Source organism: Vulpes lagopus, chromosome 3 (assembly GCF_018345385.1).
Source record: "Vulpes lagopus strain Blue_001 chromosome 3, ASM1834538v1, whole genome shotgun sequence".
Classification (NCBI taxonomy): Eukaryota; Metazoa; Chordata; class Mammalia; order Carnivora; family Canidae; genus Vulpes; species Vulpes lagopus.
The window spans coordinates 148323511-148347577 of NC_054826.1; the positions used below are offsets into that span (position 1 = coordinate 148323511).

The 24067-nt window shown below is 37.2% G+C and overlaps 1 protein-coding gene across 1 annotated transcript; it reads left to right on the plus strand.

The window, feature by feature from the left end:
* The first annotated feature begins 2424 nt into the window (after nt 1–2424).
* On the plus strand, nt 2425–18672 carry LOC121486118 (guanylate-binding protein 1-like). Its single transcript, XM_041746871.1, is given in 12 exon segments — nt 2425–2594; nt 8002–8210; nt 10433–10560; nt 11520–11629; nt 11902–12098; nt 12694–12936; nt 13843–14123; nt 14764–14976; nt 15759–15861; nt 16104–16297; nt 16892–16973; nt 16976–18672. Coding segments are annotated over 11 exon segments (1782 nt in total). The 5' UTR covers nt 2425–2594; nt 8002–8020; the 3' UTR covers nt 17017–18672.
* The last annotated feature ends 5395 nt before the right edge of the window (nt 18673–24067 follow it).

Sequence of the window (24067 nt, forward strand, 5' to 3'; positions counted from 1 at the left end):
GTGAGATACTTTATATCTGCTTGGAAGGTGAGGGAAAAGCAAGTCACATCTTGTTCGCCATACCCACCAGGAGTGGAACTTTTGTCAAACTGAACTGGGAATGGGGAAGTAGTATGTTCTGGGTCAGGTGCCATAGATTCTCAGCTTTTCTCATCAGAGTTGTAGGAGATCTTCCTGAATAAATGTTTCATTGTTTGATGTATGACTTTAGAACAACTTACAGACATTTTATTTAGTTTTAGTTTTTTTAAGAGAGAGATAGCGAGAGCACCCTTACACAAGTCGGAGAAGAGAATCTGAAGCAGGCTCCACGCTCAGCATGGAGCCCAATGCAGGGCTGGATCTCACAACTACAAGGTGATGACTTGAGCCAAAACCAAGAAAGAGTTGGACACTTAACTGACAGAGGCACCCAGGTATCCCACAGATATTTTAAATAGTTCAAATTATTTGACAGAAGAATGATGTGTCTGAAAAAATATGAGTTAAATGATCTTAAAGTAGCTTTAATAATGATGAAGATAAATGTTTTTAAAAAAAGAATGGGAAGAGTTGAAAAATTATTTTATAAAGTGTAAGAAAAAATATCTGTATTGCAAATACATGGGATATTTAATTTTAAACATGTATAATGAAATTAGCAAACAAATGCTTTATATAGGCATTTTACTATTTTTTTCCACACTTCAATAAGTTTGTATATCCAAATTGGCAAAAGTGTAGTGTTTCTTTCATAGTTGGGGCCATTTTATATTTAGTCACATAATAGCTATTGAACTTCTGCTCTCTGCCAAACCTGATTGTAGGTGCTGTGAATATATGAGTTACCTGCTTTTATGAACTTCAATTTCAGGTAATCATAAGGGGAAAAAAAATCAAGGTGACATGATGGGAGACTGGCAAAGGGCTCCCAGAATACTAGTAGAATAGGAGGGGACCAATCTTGCCAAGATCAAGGATAAGAAAGTTTCAGATAAAAAAAAAAGAAAGAAAGAAAGAAAGAAAGAAAGAAAGAAAGAAAGAAAGAAAGAAAGAAAGAAAGAAAGAGGGACACCTGGGTGGCTCAGCGGTTGAGCATCTGCCTTTGGCTTGGGGCATAATCCCAGAGTCCCAGGGTTGGGTCCCACATCTGACTTCCTGTAGGGAGCCTGCTTCTCCTGCTTCTCCCTCTGCCTGTGTCTCAGCCTCCCTCTCTCTCTCTATCTCATGAATAAATAAATAAAATCTTTTAAATTAAAAAAAAAAAAGAAAGTTTCAGATCTGCAAAACTACCACACCCAGACCAGAAAGGCAGGAAGAAACTAAGTGTGTACCAGCAACAGAAAGACTTAGGGAAGTCATACTTTTCAAAACAAATTGAAGCGCTACTTACTCAGAGACATTTGAAAAGATAATGCAAAAAGGGACAAGTAAAGAAAGAGTTCAATTCTATTTGTTAATTTTCTCACTCTGGCTTTCAGAGGTAGAGAAATATCTGGGATCAGCAGAGAACCTGGAAAATCTCTCCCTTTTGCCTCATTTCCCTATTCCTTTCTTTCAGAAACAATGTCTAGGAGGAGGAAGAAGAGGAGGAAAAAGCAGAGTTTAAAGGTAAAAAGACTTTAAATTTGATTCTCACCCCCATGACTTGCTTAGTGAATATGGACAGGCATATTACCATCCCTCAAGTCTCCTTGTTTTCACTGTAAGATGAAGACAGTGTCACTTATTTTGCATGATTGCAAACAGGAATGAGTTAGACATGTAACACAAAAAAACAATAATGAGATAAAGCTGCTACTTCTATTGCTATTCATCAGGAAACCTTGTAAGGCAGTAGAGTGAAGAAGTTTAGTAAGAGGGCTTGTCAAGGATGATTCAGTTCAGATTACTTATAGTCCTGTGATTTGGGTTAAGACATTCAACCCTTCTGCACATCAGTTTCTATAAAACCATGGGGAAATGTTTAGCATGCGATATAAGTTATGAAACCCATGTAAAGCACTCAGCATAGAGTCTGGAGCATGTGTGCAATAGATGGAGCCTCTTCCTAACTGTGCACTGGGGATTAGTGCCGGGTGCTGGGTGTTTGTGTGTGAGGCATGACATTTTCCTCACTTACTGTATGTATAAATGAGAAACCAGGTCCCCTGTAAGTGTGTTCATTACTTAAAGAAATTAGACCTAAAAATTAACACAATTGCTTCCTCATTCTGGGTTCCTCAAACTGAACCCCAACTCTGAGATCCATTTCATTATATTTAAATATCTGACAGATATTTTTTTAAAAATCAGCAAATGTTCTCTAAAATATCTTCCAAAGAAATGTGAAAGCTCTGATTGAGAAATTGTGTTAAGCCCACATACTTTCTCATTGGCTTAACTTCCAGGAATTCCTTTTATGGTCATTGAGTTTACTGCTTTGTCTTCAGTGCTTTCATTTTCATGTAACTATAAAGTCTGCTATAGCCATTGCTTTACTTCTATTTTTGTCTTTAAAGGACATCTGGAAATTCCAATGACACTGAATAGGTGAAATAAAAGATCCACAATCCAGTGAGAGACAGAGAAGTAACAGAAACCACTCCACCTAACTGAGGAGAGAAAAAAAAGAGGTAAGAACTCCACTTTCTCATTAAAGCAGCCTTCTTTTCAGCTTGAAAGGAACTTTTCTCTGGGAAACAGAGCTCATGATAAGGTTGGATGGGGGATGCGAAGGGGAATTTATAAGGGTCAATTTTCTTAAGAAGTGACCAGCATCAGGACAGCCTGCAGGTGAGCCTACTGTAGGACACAGGTCAGATGATAAGATATTGGTGTTATCAGTTGGTAGTATGTTCCTACCTGTTCCCACTGTGCTTGTGCAGAATTGGGCACTGGTAGAGATGGGGCTAAATGAAGTTTGAAATGCATTAGGATTGTCCTTCTCTTTGCTGACATTGTCTGTGTTGACTGGGGACACAAGTAAATTGCCATTGTCTTTGATGTAACTTGCTGACTGCAGCTAAGAAACTGAAAGGCAACTGAAATATGTTATATTCATGAGAAGGGAAGAGTAGTAAATGAGGTGCAGTGTAAACAACCACTGACACTGTTAAAGACAATGAAAGAAAAGATGGAAACCCAGAGTGAAAGATGAAGATTTATAAAAACCCTCTACTTTTTAATCACACACTTGAACTTTGTTTCCAAGTATATTTCTTCCTTTAGAAATAGCCCAGGTTCAGTAGATTCAATTTCGTAGTGCCAGCTTATTCTTTAATCCTTACAAGTGGAATCTGCAGTCCTATTTTACTAAAGAGTTTCCTCTTTAGAGAATCGAGTGTGATGCATCACTACAAGCAACATCTTTGCTTGCCTTGACCTCTCTATGCTCTCAAGCAGTTCTGATCTGCTTTGTGGAAACTTCTGCCCTGAATTCCTTGGTTCAGTATGAGCTTTATTCATCATCTCCTCGTCTGATAACTCTCTCTTTCCCTTTCAGTTTCACCTCCTTCTTTCCCCTCATTTCTCATTCCTCTCCCCTTCCATGCTTCTCCTTTTCTATCAAATAGAAGAGCAAGACAAAACAAAACCTAGAAGTGTATGGCTGAAAATACAAGTGTTTTCTTTCGACAATTTCCCTTTACCTCTCCTGATCTACCTCCTGATTTTTTTTTTAAGCTTCAGATGTACAAATGATTCAACAATTCTATACATTACTCAGGGCTCATCACAATAAGTACACCCTTAATTCCATTTACATATTTCACCCATATTTCACCCCCATTGCCTCTAACAACTTCCAGTTTGTTCTCTATATTCGAGTCTGTTTTTTGTTTTTCTCTTTTTTGCTTTTTGTTTGGTTTGTTTCTTAAATTAATTCTGCATATGAGGGAAATCATATTTGTATTTTGTATTTGTCTTTCTCTGACTGACTTATTTCACTTAGCATAATATTCTCTAGATCCACCCATGTTGTTGGAAATGGCAAGATCTCATTCTTTTTATGGCTAAGTAGTATTCCATTGTATTAATGGTATAGTTAATATATTTTATATACCACTTTCTCTTTATCCCCTGTATCTACTCATCTATAGATGGACACTTGGGTTGCTTCCATATCTTGGCTATTGTAAATAATGCTACAGTAAACAGAGGGGTACATATAACTGTCCAAATTAGTGTTTTTGTTTTCTTTGGGTAAAAACCCAGTAGTAGAATTACTGGATCATATGGTAGTTCTATTTTTAATCTTCAGGGTACCTCTATTCCACAGTGGCTACACACAGTTTGCATTCCCACCAAGAATGCACCAAGAATTCTTTTCTCCACATCCTTGCCAACACTTGTTTCTTGAGTTTTTTATTTTAGCTATTCTAACAGGTGTAAGGTGATATCCCATTGTAGTTTTGATTTGCATTTCCCTAATGATGAATGATGTTGAGCATCTTTGCATGTGTCTGTTGGCCATCTCTGTCTTCTTTGGAGAAATGTCTATTCATGTCTTATGTCCATCCAATTTTTTATTGGATTATTGGTTTTTGGTATTGAATTTATAAGTTCTTTATATATATTTTGGATATTAGCCCCTTATCAGATATGTCATTTACAAATATCTTCTCCAATTCAGTAGGTTATCTTTTTGTTTTGTTGATGGTTTCCTTCACCGTGCAAGTTTGTTATTTCAATGTAATCCAAATAGTTCATTTTTGCTTTTGTTTCACTTGCCTCTGGAGAAAAATGTTTCTACAGTTGATGGCAAAGAAATTACTGCCTATCTTTTTTCCTACAATTCTGTGGTTTCACATCTCATGTTTAGGTGTTTAATCCATTTTTGAGTTTATTTTTGTACATGGTATAAGAAAATGGTCCAGTTTCATTCTTCTGTATATATCTGTCCAGTTTTCCCAACACCATTTGTTGAAGAAACATCCTTTTCCAGTTGCATATTCTTTTTCTTTTAAAGAGTTATTTATTTTAGAGAGAGAGTACATGAGTGGGGGAGGGATAGAGAGAGAGAATCCCAAGCAGGCTTCCTGCCCAGCATGGAATGCAATGCGATGCTCAATCCCATGACCCCATGACCTGAGTTGAAATCAAGAGCCAAATGCTCAGTTGATTAACTGAGCCATGCAGGCACTTTTCCCATTGCGTATTCTTGCCTCCTTTGTTATAGATCAATTGACCTAAAAGCATGAATTTATTTCTGGATTCTCTATTCTGTTCTATTGATCTATGTGTCTCTTTTTATGCCAGTACCATACTGTTTTGATTACTGCAGCTTTATAGTATATCTTGAAATCCAAGATTCTGATACCTCCAGTTTTGTTCTTCTTTCTTAAAATTGCCTTGGCTATTTGTAGAACCATACAAATTTTAGGATTGTTCCAGTTCTGTGAAAAATGCTATTTGTAATTTGATTAAAAAAAATGCATTAAATCTATAGATTTCTTTAGATAGTATGGAAATTTTAACAGTATTTATTTTCCCAATTAATGAACATGGAATATACTCAGTGGAATATCTTTCCATTTGTTTGTCTCACTGAGATCCTCCAGTCTTTTCTTAAGTCCAGTAAGTATCTTTATGATCATTATTTTGAAATCTCCATTGGGCTTATTGCTTATCTCCATTTCATTTAGCTCTTTTACTCTAATTTTATCTTGTCCTTTTATCTAGGACATAGTCCTCTGTCTCCTCATTTTGTCTAGCTCTCTGTTTTTATGTATTAGGAAAGTCAGTTATATCTCCTAATCTTGAAAGTAGTTGCCTAATGAAGAAGAGGTCCCATAAATGGTGCAATGACCCCTGTTCACTAGAACTTGGCAGGGGTGCCTCCTATGTGTTTTGTAGGAATTCTTCTATTGTGGTTGAGCCATGCTTGCCTTCAGTAAGTTGTCTACAATGTCTTTGCCTTGTTATGAGCAAGGTGTGGTCTCTGTCTGTTAAGGGGCCAATTTGGGGCAGCCTCGGGTTACAGTTAGGTCAGACCAGATGGTTGCCTTCAGCCCATTTGCCAGAACTGTGGTCGCACTGAACTGCAGGGTGCTCTTTCTGCATTGTTTTCTGAGAGGCTTTCATTTGTGAACAGGATCTGCAGTCAGATCAGATGTCTGATCCCCAGTCTGTCTGTTGGGTTTGTAGTGACCCCAAATCACAGGGCTCTCTGTGCTACCCCTATGAAGTTTTTCTTGGTGGGCAGAGCTAGCAGTCAGATCAGACCCAGGAGGATGCAGTTAAAGTGGTGTGTGCAGTTATCTTCGGGTACTTTGGAGTGGTACTGGCAAGTGTCAGGGCTGCTCGAAGAATGAGACCTAGCTAGAGAACTATGGAGGAACTCCTCTTGAGTGGGGTGGACTGGAGCCGGGGAATCTACAGGAGAATGGGGTATGTGGTGTTAGCAAATGAGATTGTAAATGGTCACACTAGTTACCGCAGGTGTCCAAGTATCTAGCCTGGGGTTGAAAGAGAGAAAAGGCATCCACCAGTTCTTTTGTTCTTGGAAAAGTCTCCTAAAGATCCTTGCCTCTCCTGTGCACATTCTGGGATTAGTAAATAAATCTCATATACCCCAGGTGCCTCCCAAACTGCTGTTTCTATGATGTATCTTATTGGGGTTGTTTGTTATTTTGGCTCTTTAAGAGTGGGAACTCAGTTTTCTATCACACTCCAGACTCTCTCAGAGCCAAGCCTTTTAAAGTTCCTGATGTTACACCCCACTGATTGTAAAAACTCAAGAAGTTAACCTCCTCTGATTGTCAAAGCTGATGTAATGGGGACTTGTATTCCCAGTGCAGGTCCCTCATGTCTGGGATGCCTGACGGGGGGTCTTTTCCCCTCCCATCTCTGTACTTGTGGTATCCCTCCTACCTGTGGTTAGTCTTGCATCTTACTTTGGTTTCCAACCAGACTTCACCCTTTTGTACTGTTTTCAATGTGGTCTCCTCTCTTCGATTAACTGTGGACAGTCTGTTCTGCTGGTCTTTGGTTCATTTGGGGTTAATTACACTGATGTGGCTGTTATCTAGGTGTGTCCATCTTTCCAGGCTCCTCTGCCTCCTGATCTTTTAATCCTTATTTCATAGTCTTTTGTTCCCTACTCATATATGTGTGTATATGTTTGTGTACATATATACATACATAATTTTTAGCCATATTAAGTGTTTCCAATTGTGTACTTGTAGCCCCCCATGTAGTTAAGGCTAATTTACTGTGAGGCTAATGAAGCTTAAATTTAAAGGCCCCTTGCTTACATAAACCTGCACCAAAGCTTTGGAAAGTTCTCTAATCATGTGTCTCACGTGATCATGTATTTTTATAAAATTTGCAAAAGTAAGTTATATTGGTTCCACTTTTGGAATGGCAGGGTGAGATGCTCTGTGGACCCTCACTCCAGCAAAATAAGCATAACTACAGAAGATAAAAACACTTAAAATCTCTGGGGGCTGTTCAAAGGGCATACATGAAATGATGTATGAAAGTCTATTCATAGTAAAACTTAATGAATAAATAAATTAACATTGACTTTTTACATATAATCAGGATATCAAATAAGTCCCTCTAAATTCTATTCTATTTTCCATTTAAAGTTTACTCTAACTTTTTAATGAGAATCCAAATGGAAATTTTCCATGGTGAATTAAATGAATGATTTTGTTTATGAAAGTGGCTGAATGTTCCTGAGATCCTGTCACACCAATATTTTTTCAATGAACTGCTTTGACAATACTTCTCTAACTTTCTAAAATACAGATATTACTCCCATCTATCTCAATGTTGACAGCAAACTTTTGGCCATTTGTGTAAATTGAGGACTCTAGCTTCCTTTAAAACATTGTTTTTATTTTAATTTAAATTCAATTTGCCAACATTATAGTACATCATTAGTTTCAGATGTTGTTTTCAATAATTCATCAGTTGTGTATAACACCCAGTGCTCATCACATCATGTACTCTAGCTTCTGAAAGTAAAATAAGCTGGTAAAATTTTTGATCTACTTAAACTGGAAATTTTAATTCAACCCATCTCTTCCCTTACAGATCAGGGAACACTCTCAACATGGACTCAGAGATCCACATGTCCACCCCAGTGTGCCTCATTAAGAACACTGAAGAGCAACTGCTGGCTAATCAGGAAGCTTTGGAGATCCTGTCAGGCATTAAGAATCCTCTTGTGGTGGTGGCTATTGTGGGCCTCTACCGCACAGGCAAATCCTACCTGATGAACAAGCTGGCTGGGAAGAACAAGGGTAAGTGGCACCAACAAAGCTCTGCTTAGTCCCTTCTGTCCACCCACACTGCCAGCATGGAGCATGGAAAGAAAGTTAGAGATGCAAAGAAATACTGAAAGTTATCTTTCAATCCAAAGTTATGCTCCTATCTTCACTATGGTCTGAAAGAGGCAAGTCATCTCTCTTTCCACTCTGCTTTAGTTTCCCCTTTTAAAAGCATAAATGGTTTCTTTCATAGACTAATGCAATAATAAAAAATAATTAATGTACATAATAATAAACTATAAGACATTTACTACACTGTGTAGTGAAAGGAAATTTCCATTGATGATTAAGATTCAAAGAATGTTTAAGTCTGTATTAGTCTGTATTGGGTCTTTTTTTTACTGTTGTAAAATATACATAACATAAAATTTACCATTTTAATCATTTTAAAATGTACATACATACAGTTCTGTGGCATTATGTAAATTCAAACTGTTATGCAACCATTGCCACTACCCATCACCGTAATTTTTTCACCTTCCCCAACAGAAGCTCTGTTCCCATTAAACAATAACTCCCCAGCCCTCGGTAACCACCATTCTATATTCTGTCTCTATGAATTTGACTACTCTAGGAATCTCATTTAAGAGGAATCAGGCAGGGGATCCCGGAGTGGCTCAGCAGTTTAGCGCCACCTTTTGGCCCAGGGTGTGATCCTGGGGTCCTAGGATGGCAGATAATTACAAGACAAATAGTCAAGGTTGGTGGGCATTCTAAGGCCTTAAATAGAATTTAAGTTTAAAATTTTCTTTTCCTTTTCTATAGCAAAATTGACTTATATAAGACTTTCCCACATCAGACTCCCTGTATGGAGCCTGCTTCTCCCTCTGCCTATGTCTCTGTCTCTCTCTGTGTGTCCCTCATGAATAAATAAATAAAATCTTTAAAAAAAAAAAAAGGAATCAGACATTATTTTTCCTTTTGTGATTTTCTTATTTTACTTAACATAATGTCTTCAAAGTTCATCAATGCTGTACTATGTGTCAGAATTCTCTTCCTTTTTAAGGCTGAACAACTGTGTGCATACGTATTTGTTTATCCGTTGTTTATCCGATTTGACCCTTGGGTTGCTTCCACCTTTTGGCTATTATGAATAATGCTGCTAAAAACATGAGGGTACAAATATCTGTTCAAGTCCCCATTTTTGCTTTTATGGGGCTATATATCCGGAAGTAGAATTGCTGAATCATTTGGTAATTCTGTGTTTAATTTTTAAGAAATGATACTGTTTTCTGCAGTAACTGCACCACTTTACATTCCCAGCAGAAACACACAAGGTTTATAATATCTCCACCTCCTCCCCAAAACTTATCACTTTTGTTTTTTTGATAGTGGTTATCATGAGTGTGAAGTAGTTTCTTACTGTGGTTTGATTTATTATTTCCCTAATGACTAATAACGTTGAACATCTTTTCATTTGTTTATTGGTCATTTGTATATTTTCTTTGGAGAAATATTTATTCAAGTCCTTTTTTCATTAAAAAAAAATTTAGGGGCACCTGGGTGGCTCAGTGTTTGAGCGTCTGCCTTCAGCTCAGGTTGTAATCCCAGGGTCCTGGGATCAAGTCCCATATCAGCTCCTACCCCCCACCCCTGCAAGGAGCCTGCCTCTCCCTCTGCCTATATCTCTGCCTCTCTCTGTGTCTCTCATGAATAAATAAATGAAAATCTTAAAATAAATATATTAATAAATTTTAATTAGTTTCAGAGGCAGAATTTAGTGATTCATGAGTTGCATATAACATCCAGTGCTCATTACATCAAATGCTCCTTTTTAGAAGATTTTATTCATTTGACAGAAAGAGAGCATACAAGCAGGGGAGCAGCAGGCAGAAGGAGAGGGAAAAGCAGGCTCCTCAGTGAGCAGGAAATCTGATGTATGACTCAATCCCAGGACCCTGGGATCATGACCCAAGCTGAAGGCAGACGCCCAACCAACTGAGCCACCCAGGCACTCCTCAAGTGCCCTCTTTAACACCCATCACCCAATTATCCCTTCCCCCACCCACCTTCCCACCTCAGTTTCCTAGCATTCAGCATCTCTTAGGATTATTCATCACAATCAAGTGGGATTTATTCTGAGGCTTTGCTCATTTTTTAATGATGTTGGTTTTTTATGTTGCATTGTAGGATTTCTATATCCATCTACCATTAAAATTCCACCTTCTTACCCCCCCCCCCACTCCCCCTTGCAGGCTTTTCTCTGGGCTCCACAGTGCAGTCTCACACCAAAGGAATCTGGATGTGGTGTGTGCCTCATCCCAAGAAGCCAAGCCACACTTTAGTTCTTCTGGACACTGAGGGCCTGGGAGATGTAGAGAAGGTAAGGGTTAAGGATTCAATTTTGGAATAAGACCCTCATCCCTGAATATTCTCTACACTATTTAATTTTTTTAAAATAAGAGCTTGAAAAAATAAATAAATAAATAAATAAATAAATAAATAAATAAAATAAAAAAATAAAAAAATAAAAATAAAATAAAATAAAATAAGAGCTTGCACTTAATATGTTTTTTCATTTCCGTTTATGTGCCCTAAGACCAAGTTTAGCAACCAGGCATCAGGAAAATATTCTTAAGACAGAATCCTGGAAGATCATAGTGGTCAGTAGGTAGTATTCTAATCATTAACAATAGGCTGTATGCTAAGCCAGTTAACCTAGATGCATAAAGGTAGTACAAATAAAATCAGTGTCATGAATTCAATCCTGCAGAGGATTTTAGTTAAGAATTTAGGTTCTGAAACCCCATACCCTTGTGTTTAAATATAACCCTGTCACTAACTCAGTGGCCTTGGCAAATAGTTTGACCTCTTTTAGCCTCAGCTTTCTAAATCTGTAAAACAGATGTAATAGATCTACATTTGCCTCATAGTACTGTTTTGAATATAAGTAACGGACAATATGAGGTGCATAATAATTGCTCAATAAAGTTGCCACACGTATTATTATTCTTATATAAGTCAATTTTGCTATAGAAAAGGAAAAGAAAATTTTAAACTTAAATTCTATTTAAGGCCTTAGAATGCCCACCAACCTTGACTATTTGTCTTGTAATTATCTGCCAATGATCATAAGAGAACCTAGTGAGAATCAGTGTAAAGATACTAATCATAAAATGATTCAAAATTCAAGTCCCTCTCACATTTTTGTTTGGATTTGATTTTCTCATAAAGGTCATTAATCTAAAAAAGACTAACAAAATGAGTATCTTTTTACTGCTACTCTGGGAAGTACCAGGAGAATGAAACATAATCTCAGCCTAAATGTGTTCTGATTTCCAGGGTAACAACCAGAATGACTCCTGGATCTTTGCCCTAGCAATACTTCTGAGTAGCACCTTTGTGTACAATAGCATGGGAACCATCAACCAGCAGGCCATGGACCAACTGCAGTATCCTTTTTGCTGTTCAAAATAGGATCAGTGTAAGGGGCGGGGAGCCCTATGTTTAAAAATCAGCTGTTTAGCTGTGAATCCTAGTGAATCAAGCATAAAAAGAGAAAACATAAGAAATCATTCAAGGGCAAGGGAAATATCCTAGGTACCCACTGAAGAATTGACACTTGGGTTAAAAACAAAGGTGACATGAAGGTTGTAGATATGGGGAACTATTATGGGAGGGAGGACAGTTCTTTTCTGCCAGTTTTCCTTAGTTTGCTATTCAGCTATGTGACAGAGCTGTCAGATCGAATCAGGGCGAAATCCTCCCCTGATGCCAATGGGATTGAAGATTCAGCTGACTTCGTGAGCTTCTTTCCAGATTTTGTGTGGACGCTGAGGGATTTTTCCTTAGAGCTGGAAGCAGATGGTCTACCTATCACAGCAGATGAGTACCTGGAGAATTCACTCAAGCTTAAACGAGGTAAAAAGAAGATGTAGAAATAAAAGGAAATAACATGAGAAACTATCATCTTTTAGTGTTCTGTTTACAGTTTTCTTACATTTATAGTTTTCTATTTATTCTTAGCTGGCTATCATTAAGAAGTAATGCTTGTTTGGTATATGAATTAATAGATTTGATTTTAAATTATATTCTCCTTCTCTAAGAATAGTTTTTTCTTTCATCTTTTCCTGTGCTATTATCAGATTGATTTATTTCCCTGCTGAGGGCTTATGATTAGCTAAAGAATATGGAATAGAATAGGCATTGATTGGAAGAAAATAGATTAAAGCATGAACAGTGCTCTAGTCCAGGGGGTTGGCAAATTATGGTCCACAGGCAAATGATGGCCAATCCAGCCTGCCAGCTGTCTTTGTACATAATGTTTTATTGGAATAATGCTATGTCCATTCATTTATAGATTGTCTATGGTGGCTTTCATGCTGCAACAGCAGAACTGAGTACTTGGAAAAGACACCACCTGGCTTGCAAAGCCTAAAATATCACTGTTTAGCCCTTTACAGAAAAAGTTTGCAAGCTTCTATATTTGGGAAATTCCTTTTTTATCTTTCTGCAGGCAACACTCAAAAGGACCAAAATTTTAATCTGCCCCGACTCTGTATCCGGAAGTTCTTCCCAAAGAAGAAATGTTTCATCTTTGATCGACCCACTCACCGGAAGAAGCTAGGCCAGCTTGAGACAATGCATGATGATGAGCTGGATCCTGAATTCGTGCAACAAGCTGCAGTCTTCTGTTCCTACATCTTTAGCAATTCCAAAACTAAAACTCTTTCAGGAGGCATCAAAGTCAACGGACCTCGTGAGTCCTCTTCTCAGTCTTTTTCTTTCATCTTTAAGATTAGAGGAAGGTAGAATTACCTCCTCTACCTCCTTACCTGATTTTAGCTTTGAAAAATGCAAATCTACTGCTATTATCATTTAAATTCTGAATAACACCAACATTTCTAATAGATTTTACTAGCCAGATTTTCTTGGGTGAGAAAAGATAGGAAAAGGAAAAAAAGGCTCTAATTCTTAAAATTGCCCTAGTTAATTGAACCTGCACTGCCCAATATGGTAGCCACTATTCAAGTGTGGCTATCCAACTTCAAGTGTTAAATTAATTAAAATTAAATTAAAATTAATTTTAAATTAATTAAAATGTAAAAATATTTAAAATTCCAATTACACAGCTATATTTCAAAGGTCCATACCTACATGTGGCTAGTAGCTGGATGACATTCTGCAGGGCACACATAGAACACTTCCATCATCACAGAAAGTTCTCTTGGACAACACTATGCCAGAGTAAACAAAACTGAGGACTCTTTTTGATTTGTTCTACAATATTGATCAAATATTCATCACAGACCAGGGCTGATGATAGAGACATAAATGAGAGAGGTGTAGTTCCTGTCCTAATGGTACTTGGGGGTAAAGTGGTTACAAACACTCAATAAACATAGGCCTATGCTATCTATAACAGAAATTCTCAACCTTTTATGTATATACATATCACCTGGGCATCTTGCCAGGGAAGAGGGTCTAATTCAGTTGATCTGGGGCAGAGGATAAGAGTTTGCATTTCTAGCAAGCTTCTAGGTGATCTGAGAACATTGATACTGTGAGAAAAATGAGTGGTAATAGATATGATCAGAATTACACAGAATAAAATGTTTCCTCATCCCACCTACAACAAGCATCCTCATTTGTTCTCAACTTGTAGGTCTAGAGAACCTGGTGCTGACTTATGTCAATGCCATCAGCAGTGGGGATCTGCCCTGCATGGAGAATGCAGTCCTGGCCTTGGCCCAGATCGAGAATGCAGCTGCAGTGCAAAAGGCCATTGCCCACTATGACCAGCAGATGAACCAGTTGGTGCAACTGCCCACAGAAACCCTCCAGGAGCTGCTAGACCTGCACAGGGCCTGTGAGAAAGAGGCCATTGAATTCTTCATGAGCAATTCCTTCAAAGACGTAGACCAGTTATTTCAAAAGGACTTAGCGGTAATTTTTTTCTCAAGTTTATATGGATAAGGGTCTTGGAAAGCAAAGTACAACCAGAAAATGAAATGGGTATTTTTTTTTTGAGAGAGAGAGAATTCCTACTAGACTTTAAAATGGTGATAACCATTATTTGTTATTATCATAAAAAGAAGAACAAAGTTTATTATGATGAATACAAAGTTTTAAAACATTTTTCTTTCACGAATAATAATCTTCCCCATAATTTAACTAAATAAATATAAGTAACAATTAGAGCTTCAATCAAATGCCTACTATTATTAGACTGATTTGATATTCTAGTCAAAAGCAAAGAAAATTGTAGTCCTGATTATCTTATGCAAGCTTATGTTGAGCCACATTTATTCCATATGCAATCATTGGTCCAACTTGAAAAGCTGAAGTTTCTCTCTTAAAGGTGTAGCAAAAAAAAAGCTAGGAACCTCTTCTCTGAACTTCGCCTGCAAGGAAAAGGGGACTTCTGTAAAAGTCAGGAGCAGGAGGAAGGATAGGGCCATGTTAAGGTGCCTGAAACTTTTTCTAGGGTCATAGATTTATTTTTGAGAAGCCTTCCCAGAAATCCCAAGGTCAAGCTAATGTCTTTTCCCTGTTATTCTTTTTACTTCCTATTTTTACATTAAAGGCCAAACTAGAAAAAAAGAGAGATGAGTTTTGTAAACAGAACCTGCAAGCATCAACAGATCGTTGCTCAGATTTACTTAAGGAAATTTTCGGTCCTCTAGAAGACTCTGTGAAGCAAGGGGTTTATTCCAAACCGGGAGGGTATCGTCTCTTCATCCAGAAGACACAAGAGCTAAAGAAAACGTACCTTCAGAAACCTAGGAAGGGGATACAGGTAATCAAGATTTACCTGCTGATTGTGGAAAGCTGCTGACATGCCTCTTTGAAAGACCAACATAACCAAGTATAATTGCACACATTACAAGAACAACAGCATCCATGCTTTCATTCAATAAACATATAGAGAGCCTGTTATATCAGATATGTCCTCTATCCAAGAATATATTCAATTAATAATTGAGTTATTAATTGATTTTCAGATTAACCACCAAGTTGTTATTGCAATTCACTATTATAGCTGGAGCTTTATACTATAAGGGAGAGAAACTCGATGATGATCCCTTAAACAAAAATGGTGATTTGTCAATTTAGGCTACAAGTTGGCTTTAAGGACAGCTGGATCCAAGATTTCAAGGAATGTCATCTTCTGTCTCTCTGTTATTTTCCTCAACCCAACACTTCTGTCCTATTCCTATTTTCCCTCCACCTTTCCTCTGATCTGCTTTCTCCATGATGGCTTCCTTTTTCAGCAACTCACTCTATAGGGGACCACAACACCAACAACTCCAAAATTAGAGCCCTTAGTCTGAAAGAACAAAGAATCTCTTTTTCCCAGTGTCTATATCAGTCTCTTTTAAAGGATTCTGCTTAGTAAGTTCCCATGATTGGCCAGCCTGGTGCAAGTGCCTGCATCTGTGGTCAGCAGTCTTGACCACAAGGCACACCAGGACCAATAGGAGCAATTCCTAGAAAAGATGGAAAAGATGGTGGGAAGACAATCAGGAACAAGTGTTTCTAGCCAATTCCTATTACTAACTGTGTTTTCTGGGTCCTAAGGCTGAAGAGATTCTTCAGGAATACTTGGATTCCAAGGAATCTATGACCGATGCAATTCTACAGACAGACCAGACACTCACAGAAAAGGAAAAGGAGATTGAAGGTGAGGAGCCAGTCAAGAGACTAAATAGCTTCTAGAGCGCTCAAAGTTTTAAAAAATTTGACGGGGTAAGCCTGGAATCCTTACACTAGGGCAAAAAGAACAAAGATGCCTCTTACTTGCTAAAGACATTTCTGAGCAGGGCATATGCAGTGAGTAGCCACAAGGACAGGTGAGTGTGCTGGGAAGAAAGGGAAAACATGTTTACACATGTACATTTTTCTTCTTCTTCTTCCTCCTCACAGTGGAACGTGTGAAAGCTGAATCTGCACAGGCTGCAACAAAAAGACTGGAGGAAATGCAAATAAAAAATCAGCAGATAATGGAACAGAAAGAAAAGAGTTATCAAGAGCATGTGAAACAATTAACTGAGAAGATGGAGAAGGATAGAATCCAGTTGCTACAAGAACAAGAGAGAACTCTAGCTTTGAAACTTCAGGTATTTAATTGCATTACCCTGAGGTTTGTTTTTCTCTTTTCTCTCTACTGTCCCTGATCATATCTTAGTGTGGCAGTGAGAACATGACGCCTAGAAGAAGGACCTTGCTTGCCACTTGCACTTTTCAATTTCTGTCTGCCTGCCTGACCTGGCCTTTACCTCTGTCTGGTTATTAAAAGATTTTATTTGCAGTTAGGTCACATCTAGTCCTTTGTATATCTTTCAGTCAGTGGTGGCTGTTATCTGCTAGGCTTTCTAAAAAATCACTTATATGTATCTCTTGCTTAACACTATATGAAGCAAGAACCACTATGTTTCTATTACTTAGGAAAAGAAACAAGAGTTCAAAAAAGATCAAATCACTTTTATAGGGTCACACAGCTTGGAAAGATATCTGAACTGTCTTCACCACTTAGTAAAAATGTAATCACAGAGCTAGGATGCCCAAAAGAAATGAATGAAAATTAAGGGTAGAGAAAATGCCAAGAAGAAATTAAATATCAAAAAAAAATCTATGAATGTGGAAAGTAGATATTAATTAGAGATTTACTTAGTGCTACACTTTACTCAGTCTCCATTTATCCCTTTTTATAGGAACAAGCCCGTCTACTAAAGGAAGGATTTCAAAACGAAAGCAAACGACTTCATAGTGAGATACAAAATCTTCAACAGAACATGGCAAGACCAAGGAGAATATGTGTCATAAGCTGAAGACCTAAAGAACAGATCTTTCCTGGTTACTCTTACCCAACACGTAACTTAAATAATTTCTGAATTTGGAAAAATATCATTATACTTGAAAGTAATTAAGTCTTGCATTTTTATAACACTAGAAATTTGCAAAGACTTGCAGTACTATAATTAAAATCATGTCCCTCTTCCTAAGAAAATTGTAAGTTCTATAACAATGGTCCATTTTATATCTCTAACAACATAGAAAGTATGAGCTGGTACCATTCAGGAGCAGTTTATTCCTCTGGGTAACCGCTAGTTAACAAATTGATACTGAGCCAAGTCTTAGATAAAAGTTTAGGAACATAGTTGGGCATCAGTTTGGCCAAGTGTACAGTGGGTTTCAATACTAGGGACAACCATCCTAGCTTCTAGTGAAGACGGTGTGCAGTTTTCCATAGTATCACAACTACACCATTTGTGAGCAGTTATGTGATCACTAGGCCCTGGCCATGGACAATCCTCCCTGATGGATTCCAAGCTAAAGCAAACCACTTTATATAGAGAGATATAGAATCTCTACAGAATTTTCATAAGAAGATAGAAGAAACCATTAGCATGAGTAGGGGCTGGGTCATCAAGAAATTGGCCAAAAAAAGGAAACTCTCCTTTCCTGCTCAATTCACCGAAATTATAACTTTAATGGGACACTTTAGAATTTTAGATAAGTGGGCAGCCTGGGTGGCTCAGCGGTTTAGCCGCTGCCTTCGGCCCAGGGTGTGATCCAGAGACCCGGGATTGAGTCCCACGTCGGGCTCCCTGCATGGAGCCAGCTTCTCCCTCTTCCTGTGTCTCTGCCTCTCTCTCTCTCTCTCTGTGTGACTATTATAAATAAATAAAAAAATTTTAAAAATTTTAGATAATTGACACTTTGGGCTGAACATAGTAATATGATGACAGTTATGCATTGTGTATAATTCACAAAGATGGACCTTAAATGATGACAAATAATATATTAGAAAACTGAACTAAATTATTAGATAATTTATAATCCTATAACTTAGGCAGTATTTTCCCTATTCTTAACAGCCTGCCCTTGAAAATTTGCTGATTTTCCCCAAAGAAATTATAGATTGTTTTTTATATTTTTTGATCAACAAAGTAATGCTCTTGGTATTACTTAGTATATATAGACTTTATCCTAATGTTCTAAAGTCCTAGGTAAATGGCTGATGTTTCTTAAAATGACTAAAAGTTATTTTCAGGCTGAAAATAAAATATTCTTCACTAGGCTTTTTATTTGTGATAGTTCTTTGTTTCTTTCAGTGTTCACCGAAAGATAAGGCTTGACTCTTCATAGCAATGGTTGGCTAACTTTTCTCCAAAAGGCCAGATGATAATTATTCATGGCATTGTGGACTGTACAGTTTCCATCTCAATTGCTCAACTCTACCATGTAGTATGAAAGCAGTCATAGACGATACATAAATGAATGCGCATGGCTGTGTTCCAATAAAACTTTATTTTAAAAATTAGGTGGTCCCCACAAGCCATAGTTCAGATGATTGCTCTATTAAATCATTGGTCAAATTCTGTGTATCTGCCTTATGTTGTTTACATTTGTAAGGGAATGTGTATTAAACTGTTTGTTAGGATCTTGAAAGTATTACACAATGTTTCAATAAATTAGAACATGAGAAAAATGTATGGAAACAGCTAATGCCATTAAATCCACATTAATAAGCCTGCTTTCTTCTGATTGCATGGAGACATATTATTCCATTGAACACCCTTACATCCCATCAAGTGATGAATGCTTCTTTCCACAGTTGAGTAGATGAAACTAAGCATTTTTTTTTTTACTTGACTGCAACTTCCTAAGAGACCAGGTGAGACCCACAGCATGTGTGTAGGTATGCATACAGACCCACGGTGTTTAGGTAAATATGCTATGTATTTTCTTTTCCAAGCTGCGTTGCAACAAAGAAGTAAATAAAATACATTTTTATTAACTAGATAAATTTCATAGTAGAAAGAACAAATATGCCTTCAAAACCAAATAGTAGTCTCTTCAATGGCCATTTAAAAATAAGAACATTGGAACTAAGCAAATCTACACAACTTCCTTCCTAGCTTGGTAGCATGAGTCTATACCAGATTTCAAATGATCTGATATCTCGTTTAGTGCTTTTTCTATATTATCTCCAGGAATAAAATAAAGCTCTCTCTCCAGGGGGGCATGTTGCTTTCGCCAGTGGTCCACAATCCAGCTATGCATTAAAACTATTTTATTCAATATAAAGATTCCCTGGCCCTTACCCTTCCCGTGATTTCTGATATAGTAGATCTGAGATGGGTCATTGGGTAATACAATAACAAGAAAAGGGTAAATCAAGCCTATAAGCTTTCAGTCTACCAAAGCTACCAATGTTAAGACCTATATTTACAGGGCACCCAAGTGGCTTAGTCAGTTAAGCATCTACCTTCAACTCAGGTCATGATCCAGGAGTCCAGGGACACTCAGCAGAGAGTCTGCTTCCACCCCCACCCTGGGCTTATGCTCTCTCTTTCTCTCTCACACACAAACAAATAAATAAAACCTTAAAAAAATACCTATATTTGCTTAACCTTATGATGTTTTTGTATTAAAAACATTTCTCTCACAGAAGGAACAAGACAAGGATGTCCACTCTAACTATTACTATTTAACATAGTACTGGAAGTCTTAGCCTCAGCAATCAAAAAACAAAAGGAAATAAAATGTATCCAAATCAGCAAGGAAGAAGTCTAACTTTCACTATTTGCAGATGACATGATACTCTATGTAGAAAACTCAAAACAATCCACAAAAAAATCGCTAGAACTTAGTTCTAGCTAGAAGCAAAGTTGCAGGACAAAAAAACCAATGTACAGAAATCTGTGGCATTTCTATATACTGATAAAGAAGCAGCAGAAAAAGAAACCAAGAAATCTCCATTTGCAATTGCACAAAAACACTAAGATACCTAGGAATAAACCTAAGAGATAAAAGAATTTGTACTCTGAAAACTATAAAACACTTATGAAAAAAATTGAAAAGGACACAAAGAAACAAAAAAGCATTTCATGCTCATGGATTGGAAGAACAAACATTGTTAAAATGTCTATTTTAACAATCTACACATTTAATGTAATCTCTAACAAAACATCACCAGCATTTTTCACAGAGCTAGAACAAACAATCCTAAAATTTGTATGGAACCACAAAAGACATTGAATAGCCAAAGCAATCCTGAAAAAGAAAAGCAAAATTGGAGACATCACCATTCTATATTTCAAGCTATATTACAAAGCTATAGTCATCAAGACAGTATGGTACTGGCCGAAAACAGACACATATATCAAGGGATAGAATAGAAAATCCAGAAATAGACCCACAGCTATATCTTTGACAAAGCAGAAAAGAAAACCCAATGGAAAAAAACAGTCTTTTCAACAAACGGTGTTGGGAAAACTGGACAGCAACATGCCAAAGGATGAAACTGTATTACTTTCTTACACCATGTACAAAAATAAATTTAAGATGGATGAAAGACCTAAATGTGAGACAGGAAATCATCAAAGTCCTAGAGGAGAACACAGGCAGAAACTTCTTTGATCTTGGCCATAGTAACTTCTTCCTAGACACATTGCTAAAAGCAAGGTAAACAGAAGCAAAAATGAACTATTGAGTCTTCATCAAGATAAAAATGGCTTTGAAGACAGGTCATTTGAAATTAACCAGTTAAAGGAATAAAAAGAAAAAGAATGAGGAAAGCCTATGAGACATATTGGATATCAACAAACAAAGAAATATATGCATTAAGGGAATCCAAAAAGGAGAAGAGAGATAAGGGCTCTCTTATCTAAATAATAATTAAATAATTATGGTTGAAAATTCCCCAAATCTTTGGAGGGATGTGGACACCCAGAGTCATGAAAGTAAAAGGACTCCTAGCAAAATCAACCAAAGAAGATTACCCTGAGCAATATCATAAGCCAAATTCTCAAAATTCAAAGACAAGAGAACTTTGCATGCAGCGAGGGAAAAGTATTTTGTCACATACAAAGGGATCCCCAGAAGGTTATCAGTGAATAGCTTAACCTTTGCAGAGAGATAATATATTCAAAATGCCAAAAGAAAAAAATGCCAAACAAGAATACTATGCCTAGCAAAACTGTCTTTCGGGGGCACCTGGGTGGCTCAGTGGTTGGCATCTGCCTTCAGCTCAGGGCATGATCCTGGGGTCCTGGGATGGAGTCCCACATCGGGCTCCCTACAGGGAGCCTGCTTCTCCCTCTGCCTCTGTCTCTGCCTCTCTTTCTGTGTATCTCATGAATAAATAAATAAAATCTTTAAAAAAAAAAAAGTCCCTCAGGTTCTGTTTGTTTGAGAATGTCTTTAACTCTTCCTCATGTCTGAAAGACAGTTTTTGTTTTGTTTTGTTTTTTAAGACAGAAGGCAGAGGGAGAAGCAGGCTCCTTGGGGGGAGCCTGATGTGGGACTCAATATGAGACTTGATCCTAGGACCCAGGATCATGCCCTGAGCCAAAGACAGATGCTTAACCACTGAGCAACCCAGGCATCCCCCACGGGACTTCTTTAACACAAGACCTAACTTACAAGAAATGCTATTGATACTCCTAGAAGTTGAAACAAAAGAGTACTAAGTGACAAAATGAAAACAGTGAAAGTATTGAGCTTATTGGTCAGGTAAATATATAGTCAAATTCAGAATATTCTAATACTGTAATGATGGTGCACAAATCACTTTTAACTCTAGTATAAAGTTACATGATAAAATTATTAAAATAACTGGAACAACAATAATTTGTTGATGGATACACAATATAGACATGTAAAGTATGGCATAATAGCATAAAATGTGGGAGGAGCAATGTAAAAGTGTGGTTTTAGTATGTGATTGAATTTAAGTTGTTACCAATGTAAAATAGACCTATATTTTATATATGCTTCATAATAATCACAAAGAAAAAGTCCTCTAGTTGACACACAATAGATATAAAAGAATCAAAGCACTATAAAAAATCAACAAATCACAAAGGAAGAAGCAAGAGAGGAAGAAAGGAGCAAAGCAATGACAAAACGATCAGAAAACAGTTAACAAAATGGTAGGTATAAGTCCTTACCTATCTATAATTATTTTAAAAGTAAATGAATATTTTTAAAAAAGTAATTGAGTTAAATTCTCCAATTAAATGAATCATTAAATGGATTTTAAAAACAGGAATTTAAATTTGTAAAAATTTTTTAAAAAACAGGATCCAACAATATGTTGCTTATTAGAAATTCCATTTAGCTTTAAGGACACACAAAGACTAAACTTTGTTTATGAATTCTAAGAATTTTTATGGAGTTTAAGGCTTTCTACCTATAGGATCATGTTATCTGCAAATACAGATACCATTAATCTTCCTTTCTGATTTGGACTTCTTTTATTTCTTTTTCTTGCCTAATTGTTTCGGCTAGGACTCTAGTACTATGTTGAATAGAAGTGGTGAGAATGGTATCCTTGTCTTGTTCCTGATCATCATTGAGTATATAGTTAGCTGCGGGGTTGTCATGTATAGTCTGTATTATGTTGAGATACACTCTTTATATACCTACTTTATGAGTTTTTTTATCATGAAAAAACGTTGGATTTTATCAAATACTTTATGCGCATGTGTCTACATTGAGATGATTTTTTTTTAAAGTGAGATTCTCTCTTTTTTTTTTTAAGATTTTATTTATTTATTCATAGACACAGAGAGAGAGAGGCAAAGACACAGGCAGAGGGAGAAGCAGGCTCCATGCAGGGAGCCCGATGTGGGACTCGATCCCGGGGCCTCCAGGACCACACCCCAGGCTGCAGGCGGCGCCAAACAGCTGTGCCACCAGGGCTGCCCTACATTGAGATGATTTTTATCTTTATTTCTGTTAATATGGTGTATCTTGTTTATTGCTTTGTGTATGTTGAACCAACCTTGCATCTCAGGGAAAAATCAACAAATATTTGACAAGGATGCCAACAAAAATAGAGAAATGGTAGTCTCTTCCACAAAGGAGAAATGATAGTGTCTTTCACAAGTGGTATTGGGGGAAAATGGATATCCATATACAAAAAAATTACATTGGATCCTTCCTTTACAACCATACACAAAAATCAACTCAAAATGGATTGAAGACTTTAACATAAGACCTAAAATGGTAAAACTCTTAGGAAAAAAACAGAGCAAATCTTTTTAACATTGGCTTTGGTGATGGTTTCTTAGATATAAACCAAAAATATAGGCCACAGAAGCAAAAACAAACCAAGTGAGACTACATCAAGTCAATCTTCTGCAGAGCAGAGGAAACAAGAGAATATAAATAAATGCAGAAAACTTCAACAAAATAATAGACCTATTTATGGATAAAACTCTCAGCAAACTAGGAGTAAAAGTGAACTTCTTCAAGCTGATAACAGATATCTACAAAAATCCTACAGCTAACATCATATTAAATGAAGAAAAACTGACTGCTTTGCCCCTAGCCCAGGAACAAACAAGGATATCTACTCTTACCACTCCTGTTCAATATTATACTGAAAGTTATAGCACAGTATGGCGGGAAAAGGATATAAAAGGCATATAGATCAGAAAGGATAAAACTGTTTTTATTCTTAGACAACATTACTGTCCATACAGAAAATCCTAGAGAATCTACCAAAACAACCTCTTAGAACTAATAGGTCAGTTTAGGGGCACCTGAGTGGCTCAGCCAGTTAAGCATCTGCCTTCGGCTCAAGTCATGATCTCATGGTCCTGGGATGAAGGCCCGCATGGGGCCCCTGCTCAGCAGCAAGTCTGCTTCTCCTTCTATTTCTCCCTCTGCCCCTCCCCTGCTAGTGCTCGCTCACTCTCTCAAACATGGATGGACATAGAGGGTATTATGCTAAATGAAATAAACCAAACAGACAAAGACAAAAACAAACAGACAAAGATTTCAGTTAAAAAACAGACTCTTAAATACAGAGAATAAACTGGTGGTTGCCAGAGGGGAAGTGGGTGGGGAGATGGAAGAAATAGGTGAAGGGG